At 40.6% G+C, this 21,592-nt stretch overlaps 1 protein-coding gene across 1 annotated transcript in view; it reads right to left on the reverse strand.

Annotated features, from left to right (window-relative positions):
* The window catches only part of cacna1bb (calcium channel, voltage-dependent, N type, alpha 1B subunit, b), a 152,528-nt gene that overhangs the window by 67,620 nt on the left and 63,316 nt on the right, over positions 1–21,592 (reverse strand). Inside the window, 7 exon segments of the mRNA XM_034126055.1 lie at positions 1,140–1,252; positions 1,339–1,451; positions 1,543–1,764; positions 3,068–3,157; positions 7,045–7,134; positions 7,251–7,366; positions 9,605–9,708. Of these exon segments, the coding sequence (XP_033981946.1) occupies positions 1,140–1,252; positions 1,339–1,451; positions 1,543–1,764; positions 3,068–3,157; positions 7,045–7,134; positions 7,251–7,366; positions 9,605–9,708 (848 nt within the window).

The following is a 21,592-nucleotide window of genomic DNA, read 5'->3' on the forward strand; positions in this document are numbered from 1 at the left end:
TCACAGAACATGTACAACAGAAAGCAATACAAAAAGGAGGTGTGAGCTTTCAAAGAGGAAACAATCAAGGCAATAAAGGTCTAATGAAAGAATACACTGTGTTGCATTCAAAGGGCAACATCCTGGTCTGTTAAGTGAAGCCAATGAGGAAATGCCATTAACCTGCATTCTTTCTATTGGCCAGCGCTGTTTTATATAGAGTATAAAGTTGCATTATGGATATTATTTTTGGGAATGTCAGTTCTGCAGTTCCCATCTTGCTTTGTGGAATGCAAACAGAAGTGTATTCCATGTAGCAGTGGCGTAGCTGTGGGTGGGCCCGGGTGGGCCTGGGCCCACCCACATGCACGTCTGGCCCACCCACAGCCAATCAGCACGTCATAGCGATTTTGACGTTCCTGACAAGCCCATAAGGAAGTGCCACAAACTGCAGTTCATCTAGTGGCAGATGGATGCAGAAAGGAGCAATTTCCATAGACCCCCATGTTAAAATGCCCAACTTTATAGCAGAAACAAACATGTTTCTAGCCTGGATCCAATAAAACTTATTCTGGAAATAGTTAGATTCCACCTTCATGACAATGGAATAGGGAGTGCATTTTTTTACCGTGAGTAAATTAGTAAGTAAAGTAAGTTTTGCCGTGATTGAATGAAAGTCTTATTTCTTCTTGAGGTCTGCAGTGAAGCGTGTACACATTTGCTGAATATGAAAAGACTCTCAGTGTGTGCCCACTGTGCGACTGTCAAGGATAAACAACCTGTGGCCGCCGAGCCAGTCATGTGGATGTCAGTTTTACACACATTCTGAGGCCGCCGTGCCTATGTTTTTGTTTTCACTGCTAGTTTAGGCTTATGCTTATGTTTAATTAGTGCATTAAAAAATAAATAAAATCATTAATGAAGTTTCAGCTTATACCCCACGCGTAATAAGTCTCCCCCTGGCCCACCTACATTTCTCCAGGCCCACCCACACAATACTTCCTGGCTACGCCACTGCCATGTAGTGATTCTGATAAACAACAGAATAAGGATTGGAAATGTGCAAAATGCAGAAAATGCTTTGGGTAGGTAATCCTAACAGAGAATTTGGTGAAATTAAAGGATGTATTTTTGAAAATGAAGTTTCGAATTGAACTCACTTGGTGACTTTGAATATCCTGAGCAGTCGCAGCGCTCTCAACACGCTGATACCGAACGATGCTCCGGGTTTAATCATGTCCCAGATCACCTCGCAAATACTTCCCACAATCACCTAGACAACAGAGCAAATAATAAAGTGTTCACGTGCTGTTATTGCGTTAAATATCTACTTTTGAGTCATAGTGAATAGTAACTTACCCCAAAATCAAAGCAGTTAAAGGATGAGTGAAAATAATTCCTCACTCCGAGGCCGTACATCTTCAAGGACATCTCAGTCAGAAACAAACCCAGGAACACAAACTCTGCTGTGTCTGTTTCCAAGAGGCACAGAGGAAACTGTTTATAGCCCACCAGCATCAATAAGTGTGGCAGTATACGTGTGTATTTGTGTGTGTGACTTACAGAGGGTCCTGGTGAGCCAGTCGGGCTGGTCGTAGTGGACGATGGCCACGCACAGAGTGTTCAGGCCCACCAGACACAGAACGATCCAGTAGAAGCTCGGAGCCTTGACCATGCGCCGGATGAAGAAGCGCATCCTCTTCTCTTTGCGCCGGAAGTACGAGGAGCTGTCCATCTTACCGCTGCTCTTCACGCTGGCCCGACCAAACGGAGAGCCAGGAGGAGCTGGAGGGAGAGGAAATGTGTAGGTAAATATGTGTCACCGTTTCACAGCTTCCACACTGAATCACTGTGTGTGTTCTCCTTGTATTATTCCTGTTACTGTAATTAGCAGCATCAGCCAACACATCACAAACTTGTTGCATAGCCTATTTCAATACAGACATTTTTCACTGTACTGGATTTGTTCACAAGTAATTAGCATTCACACACATTCACACACTGTCGTTCATGCCATTGGGAGTCATCCATGTTAGAGCATAACTTTAGGACAGGATGGAAATACTAAAGTCAAGTACAAGCATGTGAAAATTGTATATATTTAAGAACAGTGCTTGATTAAATGTACATATTTACTTTCCACCACTACTGGATCCTCCAAATGTAGATGTTAAATCTATCGTACACAAACAGACTATGTGGTTTACAACTTTTCACCTGTTAGTGTGCACAGTTCGGGCAACAACTGTGCTACTTTGCAATTATGCTGTAGGAAATTAGAGCAGATGGTTTAAAAGACAGAAGCATAATAAGATAGTGATGTGTTGAGTAGAGATCCATTTCATTTCACACCTGCTAACAAGCACTGAAAGATGTTTGTGGCAAATACTCTAACTTATAAAAGTAACAACACCTCCCCAAGGGGACCAAAAGCAAAGCGTAAAATCACCTGAACACTTCAATTTCTCTTGCAGCTGCTCATTAAAAAATGTGCACCTAATATATTTGTACCGTGGAGAAGGACTGCAGGCATCGTGTGCGAAAAGACAGGAGACAAAATTTGACTGTAGCATGCCTCTATTCCCTCAGCACTTAATTTAAAACGGAAAACAATCTTATGATGATAGGAAAAAAGTATTGAAGGCAACCAAATGGTTTCAATTACCATGCTTCTGCTCATTTCCAACCCACAGACAGGCAATTACATGTTGTCTTTATCCATTCATTTAAAAAAAGTATAATTCTAATATGCTGCAGGTGATTCTCCTGCCATTTGGATGTAACAGTCTAATTAGAAAAGTTAATTATACTTATTTTCCCTCAAGGTGGTTTGCCTCTGCTGCAGGAGAAACAGCTTTAATGGAGCTGAATCTGCTTCTGTAATGCTCATTTTTTACGTTTGAGTGAGATATCATACATTTTTTTTACTGTTCAAGTGACGCTACATCTGATAAATGGAGAGCAGAGTCAGGGTTCATTGTAAAGACAGGCTTTTATGGTGGCTTTTATATTGAATGTCATCTTTGAGAACAGACAGCATGTGAAGGTGGGAGGTGGGATGCAGGTGACGGAGGATAAGAAGACTTACGGACGGAGGAGATGTCAGCGAAAGGATCGTCCCCCTCCTCGCCTCCTATCAGGTCGTTTTTACCTTTCTTCACTTTGCCACGCTTATGGACTGTAAGGAACAAAGGACGGAGAGGAAAGGGGGAAATGATCAGATATGAGTCGTAAAATATGATATCAGCATCAGGTTTTTTTACAAGTAGGTTAAAACACACAAGGAATCTTTAGTGTATAATGGTGCGTACATTAACACAGTATAAGAAATAAGTTATTTGCTTGAACTATTTTATCTGTTCTAATGTGTTGCACTGTTGGAGGAGCCTGTGACCTAAGATGTTCATTGTAATAGATACACTGTAGCTATGCACACATGACAATAAAAGCATGTGTGTGTGTGTGTGTGTGTGTGTGTGTGTGTGTGTGTGTGTGTGTGTGTGTGTGTGTGTGTGTGTGTGTGTGTGTGGTGTGTGTGTGTGTGTGTGTGTGTGTGTGTGTGTGTGTGTAAGGCAAATTAGAGGGGTGAGCTAATTGGAACCTATGAATAGCAGACATCAATCATGTTTTTCATTTGGAGATTTTCTGCCTTCCTGTTTGAAGCCAGCCTTGGAAAGAGAAACTGCCAGCCCAACATGAGAGATCGTCACGTGTCAGTGGAGCGCTGGGCTGAGGCTCAACATCTACAATCCACCATCTCCGCTCAACAGAAAGCTGCTGGGAGGCAGAACCAGTAGAAAAACGATCTGGCTTTGACACTGAGCAACACTAAGAAATACATTTTTTATGGAATCCTTTTAGTTTGTAATTGAGTGCCACAAAAATGGGAAAGAATCTGCCAGCGCTGTGAGATAACCTCATCTTGTTTCCAATTCAAACTTTCTTGATTGAACTCCCTACCTTTGTGACATCCCAACCTTAGGGCAGTACGACAGCAAAAAGGCAAAGTTTCTGAATATGGGCCGTCGGGATTTGTCCGTGGATTTGATATTCTTAAAGCACCAAGACCTTCTTCATGATAAATAAAACAAAAGACCTGTACATCTCACTCGTTACACTATGAGACATTTAATGAATGAACACATTGCCCTCGCCCTGGAGCGAGTAGTCTACGCCCAGCTGCAGTCTTTTTTAACCATCCATGGAATCCATGAAAAGTTTCAGTCTGGCTTCAAACCCATGCACAGCACTGAAACAGCCCTTTAAAGAGTTTTTAATGATCTGCTCCTAGCCGCCGACTCAGGTAGCCCAGCTGTCCTGGTGCTGTTAGACCTGACAGCTGCCTTTGACACTGTGGACCATAGCATCCTGCTGTCACGGCTTGAACAGTCCGCTGGCATCACAGGCTCTGCCCTTGCATGGTTCAGGTCCTACCTGACAGACCGTAGCTTCTCGGTACAGCTAGGTGCCTTCTCCTCTGCCAAAGCCCCTCTTACCTGTGGGGTTCCCCAAGGCTCGATTCTGGGCCCCATCCTTTTTCTACTGTACATACTGCCCCTAGGTTAAATTCTCACAAAACATAATATTCCCTTCCACTGCTACGCCGACGATGTACAGATATATCTGCCTCTCAAAGCAAATGTCAAACACTCACTACAGCAGCTGATGGACTGCTTAGCAGAGATAAAATCCTGGCTGAGCAAAAACTTTCTCAACCTCAACGAGAGCAAGACTGAGGTCATCTTTTTTGGACCGCAACCTCCAGCCTCTCCGGTTGATATTCTGGGGTCTCTCAAAAAAAACACCCTCCCCTCGGTCATGAACCTTGGAGTGACCTTCACCAGCACTTTTAAATTCGACAAGCAGATCAGCACTGTAGTCAAATCCTGCTTTTTTAAAATAAGACTATTGGCCAAAACCAAGTCGTATTTATCTTTTAATGACTTAGAAAGGGTTATTAACGCCTTTGTAACCTCGAGACTGGACTATTGCAACGCTCTGTATGTGGGTATGGACCAGGCCTCAATTAAACGCCTGCAGCTAGTCCAAAATGCAGCTGCACGTTTGCTGACTGGCCACAAAAAGCATGACCACATCACCCCTATTCTGGCCTCACTGCACTGGCTTCCAGTTCGGTTCAGAATTGATTTTAAAATCCTTTTATTTGTTTTTAAAGCACTAAATGGGCTGGCTCCGGCCTATATAGCTGAACTCCTCGAGCGCTACACCCCAGCCAGAGCTTTAAGGTCTGCTGACCAGCTGCTGCTGGTAGTGCCCAAGACCAGGCTAAAAACCCGAGGGCACCGAGCCTTCGCAGCAGCTGGCCCTAGGCTCTGGAACACTCTGCCCCTCCATGTGAGGTCGGCCCAGACCCTAGGGGTTTTTAAATCCACTCTAAAAACACACTTCTTCTCTCTGGCTTTCTAGTTAGAGCGGAGCACGACTCCTGACTTTTCCTTGTGTTTTATTTTTAATTTTGTTTTTTTTATATATATGTTGTAACTTATTGTCGTTTATTGTGATTGTACTGTAGTAATGTGTTTTTATTACATGTACAGCACTTTGGCTCGACCAAAAATCGCTTTTAAATGTGCTACATAAATAAAACCTGATTTGATTTGATTTGAACACATGATCTTCAAGGTAGGAAGAAAATTAAATTCAGTGTTTTAAAGTGTTTCTCAAAAATACATTCAAATAGTGTGTGGGATTATAACTCTTTATAGGGAGCTGGATCTGGTTCTCTTTTTCATTTTTCAAGTCATGAAAATAAGTTATTTAGGTAGAAATTATTTGCAGGAAACGACTAGGCAAAAAAAAAGCCTAAAAGACAAATTGCTCAATTTCTTATCTCTATACACCAGTTGAATGATTGAATAATCTTTTTAATTCAACTGTACTGAGTCAGGCAGCTATGATTGGCACTTTACTCCCATATTCATACCTGTCATTCATTTGATGAAGGCCAACTCCATATTTTCTGCTCTAACAACATCAGAGTGGTTTTCCTCTGGCTGTGGGCGCACACGTTTTAATCCCTGATATGTAACTAACTGAGAAAATATGGCAGCTAGGTGCTGTCACTTTACTGTGAGTGTGTGTGTGTGTGTGTGTGTGTGTGTGTGTGTGTGTGTGTGCGTGCGTGCGTGCGTGCGTGTGTGTGTGTGTGTGGGAGCGTGGCATAGTGAATTTACTTTAACAAATCCAATCATTCTAAAGCTGTAAATCCCACTAATTAACCCTTGCCTTCACACCAGGCTGATGGACTGACATCATCAGGAAAGAGAGGGAGAGAGGTAATTGAATAACAGTGTGCTCTCTTTCAAAGGAAGGCAACAAGAGTACTGAGTGGAAACCATGGCAACCACTTAAATAATGATGTACGTAAGTGCTGATTATATGATTAACAGTTGGCTGGCATGACTGCAAACGGCACAATTACACAGTTGTGCATTAGGGGTTAGTGTAGTGGAGGGACAGGCTTACGCATAGTTTGGTATTAACTATTATAATAAAAGGCTGAAAATAAATAGAATAAAGTTTTATAATGGAAGATAATATATATTGGAAGACCATGTGTGATAAAAAATAAAGAAATGGTTAAAAAAAGATTGGGCAAAAAAGTTTTGGAAAAAAAACTAAATAATTGTTGTTGTAATAGTAATTTAAGCCACAAGAGGCCTAAGTGCATCACTATCCTGAGTTCTACAGGAAATATATTCATGTTTCAATATATTCAAATTAGATATTTTATCCTCACAGAATTTTCCATTTTCCAAATATTCTTAAAAAAAACAAAAACATTTAAGTAAAACAATTCAGTCAATTCAATCAGGCTGAGAAAACTGACCACCAGAATGGTTTTGTTCTCACTGGCTTATCAGGGTTTCCATCCAGTAGAATATGTCTGAAGTTGACTTAAATATCCACTTCACAAAAGGGAACCAGATCACAATCTTTACGGAGGATTTATGGAAAGCAAAACGATGCTGTAATACATCTTTCATGGGCTAGAAATGATGTATCATGATAAAGCAGGCAGCAGTTACTCAGCCTTCTTTATACCTGGAAGGTTTTGCTTCCTCTTGTACCACGCACCGTCCAGCGGGGACTTCTCCTCTGCTATCTCATCCTCCTCCTCCAGCAACACCTCCTCTGCAGCGAGGGAGAGAAATGAGAAAGAGAGGGACTTTCTATCAATTTGTCATGTTTTTCTAACACAACAAACACATACGAGCCAGCTCTCCCGCTGTTTCAGAGATGAGTCTGACCTGCTTTGCAGATCCACTCCAAATACCCGGTGAGCTCTCGCTCGATCTGCTGCTGCCGGCGGAGCTTCAGGAACTCCTGCCTCTTCTCCACACGCTCCCTCTCTTTGGCAAACTCTCTGTGGAAAATTACACACAGGAAGAATAGTTAAAATAACTCAAAAGCATGTGAAACATCTGATAGAAGAACATCTGTATTTGTATACATTTATAATGGGATCTTGGGGATTACAAAACCAACAAATGTGTTTTTATTGGTATAAAGGAAGTAGAAGTTGAAGAGTTCATCTTAAGGAATATGAACCGTGCAGTTCAAGCGACAGCAGGGCAGCTGTTAAAGGCAAGAAAGAGGCAGGAAACGGCCGTTGGCGAAGCTGGAGCGAGTAGATATTTATGTAACTTATAGGATGTGAGAGGGCAGAGGAAGAGCAGTGAAGTGTGATGATCTGACATGACAGATCAGAGAGGCATCACATGTCGCTCTTAAAGACAGCATACAATATATATACTGTATGGTGATATGTTGAGGGATGTCAATTAAAAGATATGTTTGGATAAAACTAGAAAAATGAAATGTAAATGGGAGTGATACATGTATTGTGTGTTTCCAGCCCATGGAAACTAGGATTGGGTCGAATTTTGTATGGGTTTGTATGGGTTCTTTCTTCAAATGTAAAAATGACGCCTGTCGGTTTTTTCAATATCTTGCCATTGGTCAAACAAATTAATCAAAATGTTCTTGGCTGAGGTAATAAACCAATTCATTACAGTAAAATTAAGGTGGATGGATGAAAGACAGCATAAAAGATTAACAAAACATCAGAGAAACTGGACATCCGGACAAGTATTTTCCAATAACTATTTCCATGAGAAATTAATGGACAATAGCCACTTTGATTCTGGCTCAATAGGGATTTTCACAGAGTTTTTTCTAACATTTTAAACTTTGTTTGAAATCTGTTTCATTGATATGCTTTTATGCTTTTTTTGAAAATACACTTTTAACAGAATTACTAATGAAACATGGTGGATGGTCACTGATCAAGCATGGGAGAATAAAGCAAATCTTATCTTGTGGTACTGTTGTTGAGTAATTACAGAAAAGCTTTAGGGCAGTTTTCTGTTGTGTGTTTGCGACCATGCACGTGTTTGCTTTCATCGCCATTTTGGAGGCAGAGAAGGAGCCATGGGTCACAGAAGGTGAGGACAGGCTCTTAGTACGCTGCCACAGACACAAAGAGATGGACAGATGTCAGATCCATCAGCACAGAGCAGAGGATGATTAAAGCCACAGAGCGAGGCCTTTAATGATGAGAGGAGGACAGGGACAGATGATGAGAGGACAGAAAGTAAAAAGGAGAAGCGCTAGATGATGTGAAGAAGTGATTAATCTGCTGGTTATCTCGATTCAGCTTAAATTTGTTATTTTCTTACAAGCCACGACATGATCGTCTTCTTCATTGTAGTTAACTGACAGCAGGGATACTGTCTTGAATCCCTATCATATGATTGGATAGCTAACTCCTCCTCATGTATGGAATACAAGCAGGTAGCTGAAGCCAATACAAGATGCATTTCTTTTTATCTTTCTATCTAATCTATCTATCCTTGGATAAAAACACTTTTTAGCAAATACTTGAATTTATTATTTTAAAGAATAACAGTTCCCTCAAAATATCAAATCAAATCAAATCAAGTTTTATTTATATAGCACATTTTTTTACGATTTTTGGTCGAGCCAAAGTGCTGTACATATAGGACACTTTACAGCAAATACAACAGCACAGTTTGTTCAGAATATCAGTATGAGAAAAACGACACCCTCTGTCCTTAGACCCTCACATTGTACAAGGAAAAACTTCAAGAGAAAAACCCCACAGTTTAAAGGGGAAAATGGGAGAAACCTCAGGGAGAGCAACAGAGGAGGGATCCCTCACCCAGGACGGACAGACGTGCAATAGATGCCGTGTGTAAATCGAAGAGATAATACATTTTACAGCGCAGGTAGACCGAATGTTTGGAAATGCATGTGTCTATAATAAGAAGATGAATCCACGAAGATGTCGTAAATATATCCCCATTTACTCAAAACTTGGCTTAGAAAATGTTCCTGAAGTTAATTAAATAAAATTGGAAAGGAAGTACAAATAAATTGCTGATTGTTAACGTATTTCAACTTAGTAATAACAAGAACTAATTTAAAATAGAATTATCACAAAACAAATTCCATCATTTCCTTTTGAAAAATAATAATACATTTCAAGTTCTCTAGAATCTTGAATCAGTCATTAGGTTTAATTGGGTTTCCATGTAATGTGAGCAGACCGGGTGTGTTTCTATGTTCAGAGGGAGCTTACCCAGACAGGACACCGAGCACCAGGTTGAGCATGAAGAAGGAGCCGATGATGATGAGGGGGATGAAGTACAGCCAGTTCCAGGTGTTCCCCGCCACGTCATTGGTCTGGAAACACAAAAACAACACAGAAAGAAATAAGAAGATAGCTATTTGCAAAGTCACCAACCCAAATAAATGATTGTCATATACTTCCTTTCTATCCTTTTTAAATAACCTATGTGTTAGTAAGAAATTGCCAATGAACTAAAAACTAAAAGTAATTGTTTGGTTAGGATGGAAACAGTCTGAGCTGACAGTGTTTGAATGTGTCCCTTAATACTTTCCTATTTCTCATCTACAGCTGTGAATACCAGTGTGTTTTCAACCTGGCTGAATAAGAAAAACTTTCTTCAAATATTTTTGACATATTTTTAATTTGAAAAAAAAAAGCAATTAAAAGTGTCTCCATCATCTCTGTACGCTTCCAAACAAACCAGCAAAAGACGTCTGCTATCACGGAAAAACAACAGTTTCATTTAACACAACAGAAACATCCATTCCTATAAATTGTCCCTCAGACAATCAGGTGTGATGAGGAAGTCATCCAAAATGAGCCGTCATGGCTCAGGGTTAGTTAAATGACTTACACACACAGCTAAAAACACACCTACAGTTATTTAGATTCATAAAGAAGGGTGTTCTGAGGATATACACATTTTCTATTTATCTTAATGTCCTTAAATATATCTTCCGAAAGCTGAAGAAGGTGATTCATTCAATAATAACATTTATTAAATAATATTCTCTATTCACGGGGTGTCATGTTAAGCTATTTAGTTATTTAAAAAGTGTTTTTTTGTTATGTAAATGTCCCAAATATAGTCACAGAGAGTCTGAGTTGTTAGGTATATGATATTTTTCCTTGAGGAGTTAGAAGACAGCAAAACGAGCTATACAGAAGTGGAAATATAAAACATACAATAATCAGGTTGCTCTGTTTAAGTGAACAAACGTTTGCTTACAAGTTAGCCAGTTATCTTTATGTGACAATATGTCTAAGCTGTGTTTCCAGCTTGTTGTTCTTGTCAAAGTTGCCAAACAATCCATCACAGCGATTAAAAATGAGTTACCCAGAGCACTTTGCTGATTGGTTGGATGTACCGATTGTGTACTGCTGCACAGACTGAGAAGCCGGCCTGATATTTATGCTTGTTTCTCCCGGGGGGTTGTAGGAGTCAGCGCCCTCTGTGTCTGAGCGCCCCCCCCCCCACACAGCGCCTGTTAGCGGGGGACAGCCTGCAGAGCGATGGGCTGTGTGAGGCACGGTGACATTCTGCAGACGCCAGTGTCGGAGCGCTGCCACACGCTGCCTGTAATTGTGATGGGAGGTTCAGGGCGGCTGAATCAGCAGACTGCAGATCTATATTATGCGTCCGAGGATGTGGGATGAACATACACACACGTACAGTATACAGCGGCACGCCCTCCGTCTCAGCCGTCAGAGGAGAAGTAGCCCACACACCAGGATAAATGGCTGCCATAAGCTTTACTCTGTTGCTCTTCATCAATTATTTTTCAAGTCTAACATCTCGTCGTGTCTTTCTCTGCTTCTCTCCCTCTTGCTCCGAACATTTTGTTAAATTCTCTTGGTATGAATTTTACATGAGCAACCTCTCATCTCCCACTGTCTCCCTTGATTCAGTTCGATTCAACGAAGCATAAATAAATGGTTTGGAAAATATGCTCTCTTTTCCAAAGGGACATGAGAAGATCTATATAATCTCATCTCACATCTCTGCATTAAAGGTGGGGTAGGTAAGTTTGAGAAACCGGCTCGAGATACACTTTTTGTTATATTCCATGAAATGCTCTTAACATCCCGATAGCAATGAATATCTTAAGTGCTTTGACAAAAAATCCATAAAAAAAATGTCATCTGTGGAAGCCGTAATACTGTAAAAAGCACGACCAATCATTTTAGCCGGGCCGGCTAAAATAACTGGATGGCCTACCTGCCTGTCAGCCTTCCATCTGTGCACAAACTTATCTCGTGCCCTCATTGGTCATGTGCGCGTTCGTGTGTGTTGGAGGAGGGGCTCTATAAGGAAGTGGCAGATTTGTGTATTTTCAAATTCTGGCGCACTCGAGCTGGTTTCTCCAAAATGACCTACCCCACCTTTAAGTACAATGCTGCAGTCAAGATGTAGTTAGCTTATATTAGCATAAAAAGGGGGGAACAAGGATTCTGGCCCTGCCTAATGTTCAAAATGATGTGTATTAACCCTTCTAGCGCTTCTGTATTGTGTTTGTTAAACCCTTTATATATACAGTCTATGGTTAAACCCCATACATGAACAGGTTTTAGGGCGACAGCTGGCTGCAGTGACTTGGGGACTGCCCATTATTACAAAACCCAAATAGTCGCAAAAATAGACTTTCTCCCTGCAACAAACAAGAGCATATGGCTGATTATTATGCAGAATGTAATAACGGGTTGTGCAACCAATGAGCTTTGAGTTACTTTTGTGGATTAAAAAACCTTAAACCTTCTATGCTCTTAACCTTTTATTTTTATTTTTATATTGTCATATTTTATCCAATATGCTCCTTTAGATAACTTTTTACTTATTGTTCCTTATAGCTTTGTGAAGCACCTTGAGATGACGTTGTTTTTAAAGTGTGCTATATAAATCGAATGTATTATTATTATTATTATTATTATAAAAAACAGTTGAAACAGTAACCCTAACGTTTCTTTCAGCACAGTGAAGTCGGCATTGCAGCCTGCAGTTTTACTTTTTAGTTCCTTCCCATTGCTTTCATCAGTGTCATTACTACCTGTGGAAAAGCTGCTAGCTAGCTGTTAGCGCTAAGTTCCCTGAGCAGTTGGTGGAGACTAAAACAGAGCTGAAAGAAGAGTGATATTGTTTTTTATTTCTAAGCAGAGTTCGGTATTTGTTTGCAGAAGCAGCAGATACACTATTTCTTTACTCACTGGGGAACTCTGGATGCCTGTTGTGGAGACAATTAAGTAGAAATGCACTCTGTTGCGTCAGCTCTCCATTGTCAGCTGGAGAGGAGGGAAGACTCCTCTCTCAGATTCAGAAACAGGGAAAGGTCTCCGGGGTGGTCTCACAGTTGCTGGTTTGCTCAGATGTAAGGTAGAAGAAGCGTTAACTAGTAAAGCAGGACAAACCTGAGGTTGTATACCCATTGGTTAGGACATTAAAGAGTGTTTTGGGTAGCAAAGAGAAGATTTAGGAATCTCACTGTTGTGAAGAAAGTGGAAAAAAGCACCAATGTATATATTTTGTGAGGAGAGAAGAGAATAGCAGAGACCACCTGTACCGTGGCCCCTGGGCAGCATGGAAGGACATCCATCACTTCAATTTACCATATGTCACTTCTGGATGGAGGGTGTGATCCAACATGCTATATAACAAACAGCCTCTGGCAGCGGCAGGCAAACACATCTGTGGTTCCCTCTACATGTAATCCATATATTATATAAGATGTTTGCATACTTGAGTCCTGTTTCCTGCAAACTCTCTCCATTTTGCTGCAGGTTTGTCTTCCTTACTTGGATTACATTTTTAGAATCATCTACCTTAGAATCTGTTTTCGAAATAATAATGAATGTGGCCCTTTGCTCAACTGATGCTGGGTGTATTATACGATACATTACAGAAAAAGTGGTTCCCGAGGTAGCCAAGGTAAGAGTCAAGAACTAAAGGACAGAATAAACGTTTCCTGTTTTTACTCTTATGCTTAAAGGTGGGGTAGGTAATTTTGGAGAAACCAGCTCGAGATCGCTAGAATTTGAAAATACACAGCCGGAAAAAATCTGCCACTTCCTTACAGAGCCCCTCCTCCAACACACACGAACGCGCACATGACCAATGAGGGCACGAGATAAGTTTGTGCACAGATGGAAGGCTGACAGGCAGGTAGGCCATCCAGTTATTTTAGCCGGGCCGGCTCAAATGATTGGTCGTGCTTTTTACAGTATTACGGCTTCCACAGATGACATTTTTTAATGGATTTTTTGTCAAAGCACTTAAGATATTCATTGCTATCGGGATGTTAAGAGCATTCCATGGAATATAACAAAAAGTGTATCTCGAGCCGGCTTCTCAAACTTACCTACCCCACCTTTAATGCCTTTTTTACATAATGCAACATATTGAAGGATGGAGTTATATTGTATGTTTCACAGATTGCAAATAAAGATCTGGTCTCCAAATACTGCTGGTTTCCATATGACAATCCCCCCAGCTCTGCTTCAGACCCCACCTTTAATGAGATTAAACCATAGTGTAGGAGAACAGATACAGGACACATAATGGTTATAGTCACTTAGAAAGATTACCAAGCTGCTAATGCAACATTTTGCCTTTAGCTCTGATGACCTTAAATGTTGTTCAAGAATAATGTGATGAGACAAGAAAGCAAATACAAGATTAAAATGTTGTTATGATTATAATAAGTGAAAGGTCTATTTGTTATGCACTGATCCGATACTGTTATTTGTAATTGGGCTGACACGTATAGCTGTATTGGGAATGCCATCATGCAATCCAGTATGTCTTAAGCTAAGGAGGCTAACACAAATATGTCAGTAGGTATTTCAACTTCGTAATAACTGCAAAGCCAAAGTTTTGATGTGTGGCAGGAGCAATGCAAACACATACTAACTACTAAAATACTACTTAAAGATAAATATGAACCTGTAAATGAGCATAAAGGGACCTCTTTAATGAAGCACCTCGAGAAGCATCATTCTAAAGAATAAATATAGTTGAACTCTTCCTACTCTTGTAGATATTTAAAGACAAACTTTAGTGATTTCTATCCACTGAGCTTAATGTTTGTGTGAGTTCACTTGATATCGTTATTCCACCTCTGTTATTCCCATGAGTCATCGCTGGCTGACTGCTCTCAATGATCAGTGAGGAAAAAAGAAATGTTGCCACAAAATTTGGAGTCATACATCATGCAGTTGTGGTTTGACAGTGTCCTCCCACTCTCGGCTTACACGCACGCACGCACGCACGCACGCACGCACGCACGCACGCACGCACGCACGCACGCACGCACGCACGCACGCACACACACACACACACACACACACACACACACACACACACACACACACACACACACACACACACACACACACACACACACACACACACACACACACACACACACACACTATTGATGGTGAATGAATTAGCTGGAGGCTAATGTTGGTGATATTTAATTGAATAGGTTGACTTCAAAAGGCTGACCTTTTAAATGTGGACACAAAGTCCCTTTCATTTCAAAGTACTCAACAAGTATGAATCGCACATGTTCAAACCAATGAGTTTTAAAGTGAGATGGTATTTGAGGAAATATATTCTAACGCTCCAAAGCCTACATAGTGAGAGAAAGGCGTTTTATATTTCGTCAATTCTGAGCTTATTATTCAGACAGTGTCAAGTGTTAAACATTATTTGATTCAGGGTAACACATTTACCTATACCCTTTATTTATGTTGCATTATAACGCGACAACCTGCATTACCTTTATGTATGTACCATATCTGACGTGGAAAAAGAAAACATTGAATGAAACTTGTGATTTGTTGAATAATTCATGAGGGAACTCTTGTTTTTTTTTGTTCGTTTTGGATCCTCATGTGAAGTTTGCTGCAAAAATACATATTCTGAGTTAAAGGCGAGTATTGTATATTGTCCACAGAGGTTAGAGGATTTTCAAACAGCCAGACTGAATGTTCACATGGTATCTAACTGTCCCTCTCTGCTCCTTTTTCACAAGGATTTGACAAGCACAAGACGTCGCCATGACAAGGTCAAGGTGCACCTGCCTCTGTGGCTCACAGCTGTAATGAAGTGAGAAGAGAAAGTGCCTGTGACCCCTTTCATCTCACACACACACACACACACACACACACTAGACCACAGTGACTTACATACAGATCTCAAAAGAGGGAGGCCAAAATACAAGATTTGAAATCAACATTAACCAAAAAAAAAGAGCGTTCATGTATGATCCCATCACTTAATGTGAGCAGCTGATTGGGAAAACATTTTAAGAGATTAAAACACAAGATTTTCATTCAAGTGCAATATTAACTGACAAGTACATTTCTTTCAGCCTGAACATGACACAGCAGAGGTAATTAGGGCTGCGTCTAATTTGATGGCAGCCATTAGGTCTCCATGAGAGACAGAGGAAATGTAATAACGTAACAGGGCATGAAACAAAGATGGCCATATTATCAACGCTGAAAAACCACACACACACATCTTGCTGCTGCTACAACAGAGTCACTTCCCAGCTGAATGTTTTAGCAAAATCACAGTGTAAAACAGTGCAAACCTTTGCTGTCGATTGTAGATCACTGTTAGCATTTCTGCAAACAAAAATATATATATATATAGCGGAGACAAATGAGCAGAGTTGGATCATGTCAAAATTAGTTTTGTTATTGTTAGAGCTCTAAAAATCGTTCTGAGGTTTATAAAAATAGAATAAATTGTGAGTTTTTGGCCTTAAATGTCCTCTGGCATTCTGCTTCAAGTAGTCTTCAGCCCTAATTGAAGCTAAAATTGGCAAGTATCATCACTCCAAGCAATTAATTAGACTTTGCAGAGGTCTGAGGCCAAAAATAAGTGCAGTAGTATCTCTGCACCTGGACTGTAGCAGTAAACAGACTGAGTAATGAATCCAATGGGATATACAATAAATCGATTAAAAGACCACGACCTCTAAACACCTCATTAATTGGCGGTGGCATATAATATGTTGCTTAAATTATTTATGCATGTAAGTGAAGTCATTTCAGGTATTCACATCGCTCTCCTGGGTAGTCCTTTCTTTGAGCCATACATCCATCAATCTATGCACCATGACCTGCTCCCTTCGTTGATGTCAAACACGGGAATTGATTGAGTGACTGCAAGTCATTTAAACACATTACACGATTGCGAGACCATTGTTTGTTTCTTACTGACTTTAACCACGTTTTGTTATCCGAACATCCATGATATTTCTCCAGCCTTGACCGAAGCAGGACACAAAGGGACTCCAATGAGAGAAGGATGTCACAATGAACAAGTCAGATCTAATCTAGCTGCTGCCGGTTGGTGATAACATGGCAATAATATCTAAAATGGAATCTGAAGGTGAGAATGAAGGTGGACATGTTTGGCACAGGAGAGAGATAAATGCCATGGCATGTTCAGTTCAGGCCCACAAGCAATTCAGATCATCTGTCGTGTGTAAATGTCGAAATAACAATAGTGTCGATCATAAAGGGAAAGACAAAAAGCCTTTATGCTAGCAACTTGTTTTCACCTTGAACACTGACTGTTATTATCACAACAGGATATAATTCAGTGGATGTATGGGCAGGGGGAAATAGGAAAGAAAATCTAGCAAATGACAGAATAATTATTTCTCCCTGTGTGGATATAGTATGAACTTCTGGCTGCATATTCCACCATAATCTGGACTCCAGCTGTTTTGGAGGCGCATATCTGTAACATCCACTGTGCGGTTTAGCCGCTAAAGACGACACTGATGGGAGGATATTTCACTCAAGTCAAAAGCTCCGCAGCGGCTGGCAACATTATGATTATTAGCATAAGCTGAAATCGCTCTTTATATGCACACCCTTTGCACTCTTTTCCTCTGCTCCTTTTCGTGAATAAAACATCAAGAAGGAGCAACGCCTCAGTTTGGAGACATGCTCTGCTTCCAAGGCTTTCTCACTGGTTATACAAATGTCATCGTGTACCAGAACGTTCTGGCTTTCTGTCTTCTACAGCACAAGAGTACATTGTCCATCATCCCTTTTGAGTTCAATGAGAATACTGAGTGGATGCAGTGTGGGTGCTGAATGGCATCTTTGAAAACCTAATCGTCACCCCAACAACCCTTTCCATACATTTTAAGACCTCATCGCCACTTGGAGTTCTAACCGGTTACATTGGCGACACACTTTACCTCACATTTACTATATACAGTATTGATTGTCCTTCCTCCTTATCTTCCAACCATTTGGACGCAAACTTGCATTTCCCCATAACGATGTTGTTTAACAACCGGCGTAAACGGACCTTCGCGCGCTATCAAGCAGTGAGCGTGCGATGTCCTGTTCAGGTGACGTCAAACCCAACGGGATGCCATAAATAAACTACACAGAATCACACTACACACCTACGCAATGATTACATTCAGGCAGACTGTAGAATACAACCTCTTTGGACAATTTATATACTTATTGAAAACAAGCTACAAAATGTAATACCTTGGAAAATGCCGTTTAATACTTTTTAATAGCCTTAATTTTGGCTAAATTGATTGATCAACTTTTAATACTTTATAAGACCCCGCGGACACCCTGTCATGACTGCATTCCAAATTGACCTCTTTTATATGTTACAAAATATATATATATATTATGCAAGCATTTTCTGATCTGCTGGTTAAGGCCACTAAAACCTCTTTGTTAGGTTCACAGAATGATTGTCGTTGCAGTTCAAATGAACTCATGAAGACGATTGCAGGCAGACAGGATGAAATAGCAGACTCTTGTGTTACATCAATGACGCCACATCCTCCTTAAGAAGAGCTAATTCTGCTTCTGGTAATTGCTTACATAACCAGGATCACACCACGTACTGTCTGTTGTTGAGGAAAGTCTCTCAAGTAGATGCAATTGACTCAGAATTTAGAACATATAAAACACCTTGTACTTTCTACGGTACCCATTCATTCTGATAAAAGAAGAAACAGAGTAGTCTACTAGTTCGTTTGTGCATTATGCAGCCCACAACACATTAGCGTTAACGATTATGCTAAACGACTAAACTAGGAAAGTGCCCTCAGTAGAGAACAGATCTCCATGAGGTGTGATCATGCTAAATATTGCCCCCTCACAATCTTGGCGCATGGCCTAAGATCGGGTGAGGCTGGTTTTTAGCAGTGAATTACGGTGTAAAAGAGCCTCAAAATGAGTTTTTCCAATAATTATGAATCACCGCCACCACAAGAAGTCCTTCAGCAGCACACAGTCGTAAATTAGCATAATAAATAATAGTCTAATTCGAGATAACAGACAGATACACACAAGACCAAACACATTATCGAGAGATAGTAAATGTAGGGGGCAGAGGTTGGTAGTCGTGTTGTTACAGGACCAGGCCACGTCATTAATTATGAAACAGGAAGGCCAGTTTTAATAATTAAGTCCCAGGCCAAAAACAGCATTAGTCAGCCTCTCTACGTTTCTCATTACGTTCAAATATAGATTTATTGGATTTTCCTTTTAGAATAACCAGGACTGTTGAAAATAAAGGTTTATTTCATTTGTATAGTTACATTTAATATTAATGATGTATGTATATTTAAATGTGTTTGTTTTGTTTTATAAGTTGGATTTTGTTATAATTCTTAAATTGTCAAATATTTTTACTTATTACAGAATATTAAAAAACGACATTACATTACATAGCATTTAGCTGATGCTTTTATCCAAACAAATCTGTTCATTTAGTTTCTGACAGGATGTATGGGCTGAGACAAATCAAAATGAATCAATAAAAATAGGAGTAAAGGAAAACAACACAGATGTACTCCCAATCTGGTCTAAGTTTCTATTTCCTCTGCCTTTGCACACAGTTTGCATCGTGCAGATAAAAATGTTCTTTCCTAAGTCTCTGAGCAGGTTTTTTAGAATGTAAATCTTATGGTTTAATAATGTATCTTCTTTTCTGCTCTCAAACTGGACTTGTGTTTGTATTTCGTCTCGTCAGTGGTTACTGTAACAACACGCTGCCACCATCAGAGGCATATAGTTGGTCTGAATGGTCCCTCGTTGTCTCCTTAAGCTGAGGAACAACATGGCAGACAGCAGAGCTTCCTTTCACTACGTCAGCTGCTGGGAGACCACAGGATTCTGGGATGTGGCCTCGCCGGGGGAGGAGAAGTTATGAGGGGATGAGGTGGGGGTGGACGGCAGGGAGGAGGCAATAAAGAAATAAAAAGAAGAGGGGGCAGGATAGGAATGAAGGGGAGGGGTATTTTCTTTTGCTCCATTAGAGAGGAAGGTCTGAGCATTCCCCCTCTGGGCAGAGTTAGCATACAGTCATCAATCTGCTAGGTTAAAGGAGAGTGTATAAAGCCACAGTGTCCCCAGAGCCATGATGTTTAGATCTTGCCCTCCCCCCCCCCTCCCCTGCTTCTGTACCAAGAGTGCATCTACATTTGTTGATTCAGGATGATAATGCATACATGTCATGACTGTACGCTAGCATCTACACAAATACACCTATGGCACTTTTAAACTACATAACGTTGTCATGGTTTATCTATGACAACTTTGTGGAACATCTTGGCTCTGCTTCGATGGTTAATTACAGGTACTTTCAGGAGGTGCCTCCAATCCCATTGGCTATTGGTCTTACAATGATTCAGCCCCTGTAAGCCATTTCCAATACTTTGGGGGGGTCCTGTGTAGCCATCGAATATCAGGGCCAATACTTCCTTCTCCGTGCATTCATTTCTGTAATAGTCTGATATGCTAATTTAAAAATGGAATTGGGAGATGATTTCTATTCTGACATCTGGCTCATTTACAATTAGCTGGTTTCAAGCACATTTTAGGCTAATAAAAAAAGTGTGTTGACAGACAATAACCAATGGGTTTCAAGATAGCGTTCGGGCAAAAGCATACCAGCTAACCTTTTAGGAGAATGCTTGAAATGGTTAATACCACTCTTACTACAAACCAGGGCACTTATGTGAAGGGAATTGTATCTTGTTTCCTACAGCTTCTGCATTTATATGTTGGTATAGTTTAACAGAACACAAGACTTTCTGCTCCCCAAAAAATATTCTGCTAACATGAAGACCATGTCAGGCAGAATGATCAGGTTTAGCCCACGTATAGGTTCTGTTTCTGCACTGATAATGACCGTAAATGTTAGCAATAGCAACCTTAAAAAACTGTTGTTTATACCTGCTGTTAGATATACTGTCCTCATGGATTTGGACACCTGTCAGCCAAGTCACAAACCACTGCTTTCCATGGTTTCAACAGACAGATGGTCAGCAAGGCGTTAAACTTCACGGAAACGGTTTAAGGACTGTACTGTAAATACACTCTCAAATGGGCTCAACATCATCCACGTGTAGTGAAGTAAACCCTTGAGTACGGTAATGACACCAATCAAAACAGACTAAATATGCCTCAATGGGATGAGTGAATAATATCTAGGATGGTGAAAATCAGCTGGTTGGATTCGCACAGGAAGAACACTACTGTATGCGTCACAAAAAAAAGCTGCTGTAAAAGTAACTGAAGGATCAAGATGGATGACTTTGAGCAAGGGAAAGCTAAGGACCAAAAACGATGAAAGAGTACCAACTGAGTGAAAAAGGTTTCCTCGGATCTTAGAAACGTATGTCTGAATCGCTTAGGATAATGAGGCAGAAAAAGCTACGGGAGATGTTTGGAGTCTGACAGGGATGAAGAGCAAGAAGCAGAAGGAGGAGGAAGGAAGGCTCTGTAAGTGGTTCCCAATGTAGTGCCAGTCAGCTGCTATCTCCTGGGAAGGGAAACAATGAAGTCGTGAGAAAAGGGAAGTAGACAGGGGATGGAACAAGGGAGGTTTTTCAGATGAAAAGAAGAAGATTAATGGAAAGGAAGTAGGGGTGTAACGGTTCACAGAATTCACGGTTCGGTACGTACCTCGGTTTGGATGGGATCTAGCTCCTGTGTGTTATCTGGAATCGCCAAACTAACTTTTCTCCTTCTTGTATTTTGTTCGTTTTGTTGTGTTTTGTTGTTCTTTATTTGTTGTTTAAGGGCGGCTGGCAAACAGCTTTTAGGCGCAATACCGCCCCCTGGATTATATATAGTATAATGGATATTGCCCTGAGTGACAGACTTTTTTCCCACTCGTAAAACAAGGCGTATTCGTCGTGTGACTGCATG

This window comes from Trematomus bernacchii, unplaced genomic scaffold (genome assembly GCF_902827165.1).
Source record: "Trematomus bernacchii unplaced genomic scaffold, fTreBer1.1, whole genome shotgun sequence".
NCBI lineage: Eukaryota > Metazoa > Chordata > Actinopteri > Perciformes > Nototheniidae > Trematomus > Trematomus bernacchii.